This window comes from Hypanus sabinus, chromosome 11 (genome assembly GCF_030144855.1).
Source record: "Hypanus sabinus isolate sHypSab1 chromosome 11, sHypSab1.hap1, whole genome shotgun sequence".
In the NCBI taxonomy this organism is placed as follows: domain Eukaryota; kingdom Metazoa; phylum Chordata; class Chondrichthyes; order Myliobatiformes; family Dasyatidae; genus Hypanus; species Hypanus sabinus.
In genome coordinates, this window is record NC_082716.1 from 73,592,619 (window position 1) to 73,603,833 (window position 11,215).

The 11,215-nt window shown below is 38.3% G+C and overlaps 1 protein-coding gene across 4 annotated transcripts in view; it reads left to right on the forward strand.

Annotated features, from left to right (window-relative positions):
- Positions 1–7,936, forward strand: part of LOC132402111 (potassium channel subfamily T member 2) — an 884,531-nt gene extending 876,595 nt beyond the window's left edge. For all 4 annotated transcript variants that reach the window (XM_059984711.1, XM_059984712.1, XM_059984713.1 and 1 more), the window contains one exon: positions 7,756–7,936. In XM_059984711.1, coding sequence (XP_059840694.1) covers positions 7,756–7,873 — 118 coding nt within the window. In that variant the 3' untranslated portion in view covers positions 7,874–7,936. The remainder of the gene's footprint in view (positions 1–7,755) is intronic.
- Positions 7,937–11,215: the final 3,279 nt, after the last annotated feature.

Consider the following 11,215-nt stretch of genomic DNA (forward strand, 5'->3'; position numbering starts at 1 on the left):
ATGCAGAATATGACCCATCTACAACCACTCTTTGCCTTCTGTGGTCAAGCCAATTCTGGATCCACAAAGCAATGTTCCCTTGGATCCCATGCCTCCTTACTTTCTCAATAAGCCTTACATGGGGTACCTTAACAAATGTCTTGCTGAAATACATATACATTACATCTACTGCTCGACCTTCATCAATATGTTTAGTCACATCCTCAAAAAATCCAATCAGGCTCATAAGACATGACCTGCCTTTGATAAAGCCATGCTGACTATTCCTAATCATATTATGCCTCTCCAAATGTTCATAAATCCTGCCTCTCAGGATCTTCTCCATCAACTTACCAACCACTGAAGTAAGATTCACTGGTCTAAAATTTCCTGGGCTATCTCTACTCCCCTTCTTTCAGAAGGGAATAACGTCTACAACCTTCCAATCATCTGGAACCTCTCCCATCTCCATTGATGATACAAAGGTCATTAGCAGTGGCTCAGCAATCTCCTCACTTGCCTCCCATAGTAGCCTGGGTTATATCTCATCCAGTCCCAGTGACTTATTCAACTTGAAAGTTTCCAAGTGCTCCACCACATCCTCTTTCTTAATGTCTATATGCTCAAGCTTTTCAGTCCACTGTAAGTCATCCTTACAATCACCAAGGTCCTTTTCCATAGTGAATACTGAAGCAAATTATTCATTAAGTACCTCCTCCATTTCATTACACACTTTTCAACTGTCACACTTGATTGGTCCTATTCTCTCACATCTTATCCTCTTGCTCTTCAAATACTTGTAGAATTCCTCAGGGTTTTCCTTAATCCTGCTCACCAAGGCCTTCTCATGGCCCCTGCTGTCTCTCCTAATTTCATTCTTAAGCTCTTTCCTGCTAGCCTTATAATTTTCTAGATCTCTATCATTACCTAGTTTTCCCAAACCTTTTGTAAGCTTTTCTTCTTGACTAGATTTTCAACAGCCTTTGTGCACCATGGTTCCTGTAATCTACCATCCTTTCCCTGTCTCATTAGAACGTACCTGTGCAGAACACCACACAAATATCCCCGGAATATTTGCCACATTTCTGCCATGCATTTCTCTGAGAACATCTATTCCCAATTTATGCTTTCAAGTTCCTGCCTAATAGCTTCATATTTCCCCTTACTCCAATTAAATGTTTTCCTGACTTGACTGTTCCTATCCCTCTCCAGTACTATGGTAAAGGAGATAGAATTGTGATCACTATCTCCAAAATGCTCTCCCACTGAGAGATCTGACACCTGACCAGGTTCATTCCCCAATACCAGATCAAGTACAGCCTCTCCTCTTGTAGGCTTAACTAAATATTGTGCCAGAAAACCTTCCTGAACACACCTAACAAACTCCACCCCATCTTAACCCCTTGCTCTAGGGAGATGCCAATCAATATTAAGAGACTTTTAAGAGACTCCTGGACAGGTACATGGAACTCAGTAAATATTGGGCTATGGGTTACCCTAGGAAATTTCCAAGGTATGGACATGTTCGGCACAGCTTTTTGGGCTGAAGGGCCTGTATTGTGATGTAAGTTTTTTATGTTTCTCTAATATTGTGGAAATTGAAATCTCCCATCATGACAGCCCTGTTATTATTGCACCATTCCATAATCTGTCTCCCTATCTGCTCCTCAATGTCCCTGTTACTATTGTGTGGTCCATAAAGACACCCAGTAGAGTTATTGACAGCTTCCTGTTTCTAACTTCCACCCACAGAGACTCAAAGTGAACAGATTTTAAATAGTGTCACTTGTGCGCATTTGTGTTTATAAGAAAAAAAGCGTTGATTTGTGTCACTTATAACTGGCAAGAAATAAGCAGTAAGACAATTCTGAACTGTTTTGCTCATTGTGGTTTCAAGCACTCAAGCTTGGAGATGCCAGAAACAGCTGAGAGTGAAACTGAAATGATTTCACAACTTCAGCACGTTAGGAACCATGACGCATTTGAAGGTATCGCCTTGAATGTTACAATGAAAATAAAGATATAGAGGAAGCAATCATCAAAAGCATCATTTGAAGGCCATCCATTAGCTGCACTAGGTGTCTGCACTACTTTTGTTCATTCACAGTCAATCAAAAGAACATGACAGTAAGCATTGGATTCATTCCTCCATTGGTAACTCTTAGGAACTAAGACACAGTTTTAGAGGACTGTAGTAGTTTTGGTAGAGTTCTTATTGTTTTGTTTTTCATTTACCTACATTATTTGGTACTCAGGTAAAAAGTAGTTTGACTTTTTTAGCCATTTTTAACAATCGCCATGCAGATGGACTAATTGGATCAAAATGTAGTGGTCCCAACATGTCCCAATTAACTGGAATCCACTGTACTGGATTACTGGGCACATACAGTTGCTGGATCGTGGTTCGAAGTGGCTTGTGGCAACGTTTCCACAAATTAGCAGTCAGCATGAGGTTGGTGAGCTGCTTGCATCGGAAACTGCCTGTATTTGTTAGTAGCGTAATGCAGCCTGTCCACATTTAACTCCCCTCACAATTTAATCATTCCCCCTCGCCCCCATTCCCCCCTCCCCTGCGACCCTTAGGAAATTTCCTGCTGTCCTGCTGGCCACTGTTTAGGGACTCTTCTGTTCTTCAGAGCTGGAATAATGCAAAAGACCAGTAGATTTTTTTTGTTCAGAAAGGGACTCAACTTGGAATGAGAATGGGGTGTCACAGTAGTGTCACAGGTAGCATAATGCTATTACAACACCAGCAACCTGGCTTCAAATTTGCTGCTGCCTTAAGGGTTTTGCAGTTCTTTCCACGACAGCATGGGTTTCCTCTGAGTACTCCAGCTTCCTCTGACATTCCAAAGAAGTATGGGTTATGTTGAGTAAGTTGTGGGCATGCTACGTTGGTGCTGGAAGCATGGGGACACTTCACTCTTCATTCTTCATCTGTTAATGCATAGATAGAGCAGTGCGGTGGCTCCAAGGGCCGCTTTGTGTTCTTTGTTTGGAGGTATGGGAACTCTAGGAGCCCCCCAGCTTTCTGAATAATCACATCTGTACCTGCTGCATCAAGCTTCAGCTCCTTAGAAAATGTGTCAAGAAACTGGAGGTGCAGATCAATGATCTTTGGCTCATCAGGGGAAATGAGGAGATGATAGATAGGAGCTATAGTCGTCTTAGGAAACATGGGTAATTGGGTGGAGGGGAAGGAGAAATGGCAGCCAGTGCAGAATACTCCTGTGGCTGTCCCCCTCAATAATAAGTAAACCATTTTGGATACTGTTGAGAACAACTTATTGGGGGGAGCCACAGCGACAAGGTCTCTGGCTCTGTTGATCAGAAGAGGACTGCAGTAGTGATAAGGGATTCCTTAGTTAGAGGAGTAGACATGTGATTGTATGGATGTGATAGAGATAGATGGATGGTATATTGTCTTATAGGTGCCAGGGTCAGGGGATGTCTCAGATTGATTCCACAACATTCTAAAGGGAGAGGGTGAGCAACCAGATGTCTTGGTAAGTACCGACACCAATGAAATAGAAAGGAAAAGCAATGAGGTTCTGAAGGGGAGAACTTAGAGAGTTATGTAGAAAGCTGGAAAGCGGCACATGTAAAGGGTAGCAGTCTCTGGATTGCTGCCTGTGACACACACCAGTGTGATTGAGAATAGGATGATTTCACAGGTGAATGCATCACTGAGGAACTGGTGCAGGGGGCATGGATTCAGATTTCTGGATCATTGAGATCTCTTTTGGGGAAGGTATGACCTGTTCAAAAGGGATGGGTTACAAATGAACCCAAGTGGGATCTCTGTCCTTGCAGGCAGGTGTGCTAGACCTATTGGGGAATATTTAAACTAATCTGGCAGGGGGCTGGGAAATGGAGTGATTGGAAATGGAGTGAGTGGTTTACAAGCAGAGGCAGTGTGTAGAGTCAGGAAGGACAATCAGATGATAGGGAAAAATTGCAGCCAGTTGGTTGAGTTGCAGTGTAAAAGGTGGACAAAATTGAAAATGTTGTTGGATATGGGAATGAAGGTATTATATTTGAATCCACAGAGTATACAATAGGGTAGATGATTTTGTAACTCAGAGACTGGCAGGTATGACATTTTGGGGATCACGGACTTGAAATGAAAGAAGATTATAGTTGGGAGCTTAACCTCCAGGGATACACATTGTATTGAAAGAACAGACACATAGTCAGAGGAGCTCAAATGGTAAAAAATGAAATCAAGTATTTAGAAAGAGGTGACTAGGATTTAAAGATGTAGAATCTTTTATGGTAGAGATAAGAAATTGCAACAATTTCAAAGACCCTGATAGGAGTAATATACAAGCCTCTGAACAGTAGCTAGGATGTGGGCTACAAATTACAACAGGAGATATAAAAGTCATCTCACCCTAACTATGAACTTTTTACTTTCCTCCCATCTGGTAAGTTGGTAAGTGCTACAGGAGCCTCCGCTCCCGCACCAGCAGGCACAGGAAGAGCTCCTTCCCTGAGGCTGTGACCTTGCTGAACCTCACATCACAGCGCTAAGCAATATTGCACCCATGTTGTACTGTCTCAGTACTTTTATATTTGTATGCTGTAGCACTTACTTTTTAATTGCAGTTATTTTGTAAATAACACTATTCTTTGCATTTCTGGTTAGATGCTAATTGCACTTAATTTGGCTTTGTATCTGTACTCAGCACAATGACAATAAAGTTGAATCTAATCTAATCAAATCAAAAACGCAATGTTACAATAGTCACGGGGGATTTTAATATGCATGTAGATTGGGGAAGTCAGGTTAATGCTGGATCCCAAGAGAGTGAATTTTAGAATGCCTACAAGATAACTTGTGGTAGAGCACACTAGGAGATCAGCTACTCTCGATTGGGTGTTGTGTAAAGGACAGGATTTGTATAAGGACCTTAAGTTAAAGGAACCGTTAGGAGTCAGTGATCGTATTATGACAGAATTCACCCCGCAATTTGGGAGAGAGATGCTAAAGCCAGATGGATCAGCATTACAGTGGAGTAAATGGAAATACAGAGGTGTGAGAGAGTAGCTGGCCAAAATCGATTGGAAGCAGATACTAGCAGAGATGATAGAACAGCAGCAATGGCTTCAGTTTCTGGGAGGAATTGCGAAGGCGAAGGATAGATATATCCCAAAGAAGAAGTATTCTAAAGGTAGGATGACACAACTGTAGTGGACAAGGGATGTCAAAGCCAACATAAAAACAAAAAAGATGGCATATAAAAGAGCAAAATTTAAGGGGAAGTTAGAAGATTGTGAACATTTTAAAACGAATACAAGGCAACTGAAAAAACCTAAGAGGGGGAAACGATGAAATATGATGGTGAGCTAGCCAATAATATCAAAGAGGATATCAAAAAGTTTTTCATAGTTATAAAGAGTAAAAGAGAAGTAAGAGTAGATATTGGACCACTGGAAAATGATGCTGGAGAGGTTGTTAATGGGGACAAGGAAATGACATGTGAACTGAATAAGTATTTTGCATCGGTCTTCATTGTAGAAGATGCTAACAGTATCCTGGAAGGTCAAGAGTATCAGGGGACAGAAATGACTGTAGTTGCTATTACTAGGGAGATGATGCTTTGGAATCTGAAAGGTCTGCAGGTAGATAAGTCACCTGGACCTAATGGATTACACCCCAGGGTTCTGAAAGAGATTGTGGAGCTATTAATAATGATCTTTCAAGAATCGCTAGATTCTGGAATGGTTCTGGAGGACTGGAAAATTACAAAAGTCACTCCAATCTTCAAGAAGGGATGGAGGTAGAAGAAAGGAGATTAGAGGCCAGTTAGCCTGACCTCAGTGGTTCGGAAGATGTTGGAGTTGACTGTCAAGGATGTGGTTTTGGGGTACAAGGAGGCACACGATAAAATAGGGCAAAGTCAGCATGGTTTCTTTAAGGGAAAATCTTGCCTGACAAATATGTTGGAATTCTTTGAGGAAATAACAAGAAGGATAGACAAAGCAGAATCAGTGGATTTTGTGCACATGGATTTTCAGGGCATTTAACTAAATAAGAGCCCATGGTATTACAGGAACAAATCTAGCAAGGGTAGAGCATTAGATGATGAAACTGATGGCTTTGTGGCTAAGTTTGCAGATGATTATGAAGATAGGTGGAGAAGCAGGTAGTATTGAGGAAGTGGGGGGGGGGCTGCAGAAGGACTTGGACAGATTACGAGAATAGGCAAAATGATAACAAATGGAATGTTGTCAGGAAGTATATGGTCTTGCAATTTGGTAGAAAGAATAAAAGCATAGACTATTTTCCAACTGGGGAGACAATTCAAGAATCTGAGGTGCAAAGGTGCAAAAGTGAGTCTTCATTCAGGAATTCCTAAAAGTTAATTTGTAGTTTGAGTTAATGATGAGGAAGGTAAATGTAATGTTGACATTCATTTTGAGAGGACTAGAATATACCGTAAAAGTAGGAATGTAATCCTGTGGCTTTGTAAGACACTGGTGAGTATCGTGAACAGTTTTGGGTCCATTATTTAAGAAAAGGTGCTAATATTGGAGGGGGTTCAGAGGAGGTTCATAAGAATGATTCTGGGAATGAAAGGCTTGTAATTTGAGGGGCAATTGATGGCTCTAGGCTTTTATGCGTTGGAATTAAGAAGAATAAGGAGCGATCTCACTGAAACCTATTGAATATTGAAAGACCTTGATAGAATGGATGTGAAGAGGGATGTTTCCAACGGTGGGGGAGTCTAGGACTAGATTTCACAGACTCAGAATGGAAAGATGTCCATTAGAAAAGAGATGAGGAGAAATTTTGTTAGCCAAACAGCGGTGAGTCTTTGGAATTTGTTGCCTAAGGCAACTGTGGAGGCCAGCTCATTAGATGTATTACTGGCAGAGGTAGATAGGTTAGTGATTTAGTCAGGACACAAAAGTTTGAGAGGGAAATGGGTCAGCCATGAAAAATGGTGGAGCAGACTTGATGAGCTGAATGATCTAATTTTGCACCTATATCATAAGGACATTTGGGTTGCCTCCAGGACATACTCAGTCTGTGTTGGTCATTGACACAGGAGATGCTTCTCAGTGTATGTTTAAATGTGCATGTGTCGTACAAAGTTAATCTATCAGTAACTATGGATCTTGATCTTTAACAGAGTATTAATGTGAAGAACTAGTAGAATAGTCAAATACATGCAGTTCCTCTTGCATTAATAGAATCTGAATATGGTTTAAATAGTGATAGAAACTGTTTTCTTTCAATGAAGTCAATGAAAATCCAAATATCTTGGAAGTAGCCTTCTGAAATGATAATATTACGAAATTGAATTGTTAGAACTATGAGAACTGATTGCAAAATGATTTAAGCAAATTTATTAATGTTTCTGAGTATTTTCAGAATTGAATAATGAGCTTATCTTGAGTTAAATATGTTGGACCTTCACTAAGTTAATACTTTTATTACAAAAAAATTGAATGTCATCCATGTCCTCTTTTTACCATACATTACTGATTCATAAAACCTTAAACCTTTACATTTTGATGGATTTCCAGTGCAGAGCAAATAAAGATTTCAATTATATTGTTTAATATAATTAAGTGCTTGGAATAAGAAGATGTGCATTCTAATTTCAGCATTTATTAATAATGCACATGAATAGTAAATGCCAAAGAAATTTCTACAGGATATAAAACATTGGCACTTTGAATTTCTCAGCTTTCTTCCTGTTTAAATTATTTTCTCTTTTATATCATTTGTTCAATTAAATTTCTAATTCTTCTTGTGTCTAACAGCTACCTGATCCGGCCTGATCCTTTGGCTTATGTCCCAAACAATAAACCCAATCTCAAGATCAGCACTTGTGAAAATAACGAAGGTGGACGGGATACAAAGGAAAACACCCAGCTTTAGTTAACTGGTCAGCATTGTAAAAAATACCACAACAAACTTCAATGAGAATTTTAAGGTTTTCAACATTACAGTGGCTAGATAAGAAACACATTTCAGTTAGTGACTTGTTGGAAGCACTATAAACTGGGACAGAATCAATTAAACCAATGTATGGCCAATCATCTAATTCACAAAGTCTGAGTGATTCAAGTAAGTTTAAACCTTTTCATCAGAACCTAGCCATATGCTCTCACTGTGGCCCTGTTTCTTAAAATATTATAACTAAGAAACACACAATGCAAGAAATGCAGTGAAATTAATTCCATTTCTAGCAATCTGTTGCAGAGTGTTGAAATCTGACAGTAAATGAGTCCTCTATATGAACAAACAATGTATCTATTAATGGAAAAAATGGCAGGTTTACTGGAAAGCAACTAGGAATTAACATATAATGGTATTGAAGTATTACATTGCAAGTAATTTCATATATATAATTCATTGAAAGGAGCACTTCTCTGTATTTTGGTCTCTCAATATAAAATAATTTCATAAACCTTAAACCAAATCATATCTTGTCTCAAAAGAACAATGGGGAATGTACGTTAGCGGGAATTCTCCTACTCAATCTCACTGACCACTCCCTCCCCACTTTGCCTGCCCCATACTTATTTCCCAAGGGCAAGTAACGTAGCTGGGAAAACTGCATCAAGAAGTCATGAAATATCACCATGGAGTTATGTTACAATGTAGTACTTCACTGAGAATAGAGTAGTTTCTGAGATTCCCATGAAATTGAATACCAGCATCCATAACACACCCAATCAATGCTTAGTGACCAATATTTAATTGTCTAAATTCTGTCCTCCTTTCAACCAATAACTTTTCTGGTACACAGACATCACATAAGGATTTATTTCAGGATGCTGATCTTCCAGGTTTCCAATGTAACCTGGTCCTATTGTATTTCATGTCATTGATCATCCAAATGGTGTCAACTGCTCTGGGTACAATTAAAGGAAATTTTACAACTATTGCCTTGATGGATAATTGTAGAATTTAGCTAAATTGTAGAATTTTTAAAAAAGAGTGGACCCTCCGAGGACAGTAACTACAGTTAACAACAACTATGATGTGTGTTGAACAACACAGACCACATCTCTATAAACCTAAAGTGTAAACAAGGAAGGCTAATAAAATATTGGATGTGGTTCTTTTGAATATTTGTGAAGAAATTATTCAAATGTTTTCTATTAAATATTATACAAAATGTATTATATGTAATTTGCCAAAAAGAGTAACATAATATAATCTAAATTAATATATATGTTAAGTACTTTTTGTTTACTTCACTTTTGACTGAGTGAACAAAGACATAATTGTGTGGTCTTGAATCTTGAATAGAATATAACAGGTTACCTCACTGACAGGTAAATTGACAACTCTACAGGATAACTGATGTGCTAAAGTACTGAACCTATATCTGATCTGTTATTTGGACAGAAAAGTTGGTCTGAATTTAGACGGGGACAAATCAGGCACCCGAGATCCTGCCTCGAATTTATTATCCTGGAATGTACATGACTGCCAGGAGGCAACATCATCAAACTTGGAAGCAGCGCTTTCCACAATTGAGCGATGTTTTGAATAAGAAACACCAGACTCACCACCATTAACTCTGAAACCTGACCTATATTTAAAACTGAATGCTTTGACTTTGAAACAAAGCTCATACCATTTCTAAATTGGAACTGGGGAGTATAGTTTCAGAAATAGTGCTTTATTTTGTTGGTCTTCAATATTAACATTTTCAGGTTTCGATCTTCATTGCTGATTTTAAGAATACTCATTTTCTCTACAGTTTTTATCAAATTCATAATAACATGGATTGTCTGTGTTACAACTTCTGGGAGAACTGGAGCTGGAGGCAGAGAGGAAGGGTAGTAGTGTGGAAGCTAATCTTGATTTTCGACTTTGTAAGCACACAATCAGATGACAAGAATCAAATTATAAATTCACATTTATTAGACACTTTCTCACCAGGGTGTTACTTATTTGAATTTACAATGTGCTCTGAACAGGCTGGCTCGTCATTGGTTTAAATTTGGCCTATGGTTTCCAGTCAGTGAGGAATAAAGGGTGACTAATGGTATGCCTTAAGGAACATCGTGAAGCACAAGCCAAAAAAAAACTGGAGGGATTCAGAAGAATTGTGTTTATCTTGTATCAAGTTGTAGTGGAAAGTTTAAGTGAAATGGGAAGTATGAAATATTTGCAAGTTATTTTTAATCCCAATGTAGTTGAACTTGCAAATGGTGAAAACAGAATGGATAGTGACCTAAACATGTCATGTTGATCAACTTTTAGTTGCAAAAGGAATGAACTGGCAGAAACTTTTGAAATAGCCAGTCATTTTGTAATATCACTAAGCAGCAATGAAACTTAAATCTGATAATGCATTTTGAGACCAGTTGAAGATTTTTCAATCTGCTTTGCTGAACTGAGTATAAAAAAAAAGACAATTAACTTTGAACAAGAAACAAACTGCATACAAAACATGAGAGTGCATTTAAAATAATCACATTTCAGGGGAATTAAGTTAACAGAGCTATGAGACAAGATGGTTTGTGGCTGATTTGTCACTAACCCACCTTATATTAGCTCTCATGAAAAAAAAACATAAACTGCAAATACATTTATCTCTCCCACAAGTAACTGTAGGAGACTGTAACCAGAAAGTTTGCACATTCAACTTGCTGCATGCAGGAGCGCAGTGCAATTAGCAGATGATAAACAGAATCCAGTGGCCTATTGGATCAATTGTCTTCTGACTTGTTGTTCCAATATAAAATATATCTGCTTTGATTTGGCAGATCAGTATTAATTTTGGACCCTAAAGCCATTACTGTAGCTTTTTGATTCATTTCAAACCACCAAGTCCTATACTACTTCATACACTGCTTCTCTATTGTTGTTAATAATGTACTCAAATATATCTGACAATACTGTCCATGCATAAAACTGTTTAAACAATATCAAATTCTGTGAAACATCAGTAGCCGAAGGATCAATATTTTAAGTTGTTATCGGGAATGCTCTTTTATAATTTAATGAAAGAATCGAAAAGATAATGCAACTTTAGTGTCTAAAAGATTGTACTCTCTCATACTATTTTGATTCACGTGTTTGTAATTTATATTTCCTTCCTGGTCTTTTAATTGCATAACATAATTTGTTCAGAAGCTATTCAAATTGCCAAATGTTGAATTATTAAATTTTGGTTTTGCAACTAAATGATTTTCTTAATTGCACGTGTGTCTTGCATATTGCATCGTCTACAATATTTGGATTATTGTACTTGTATAT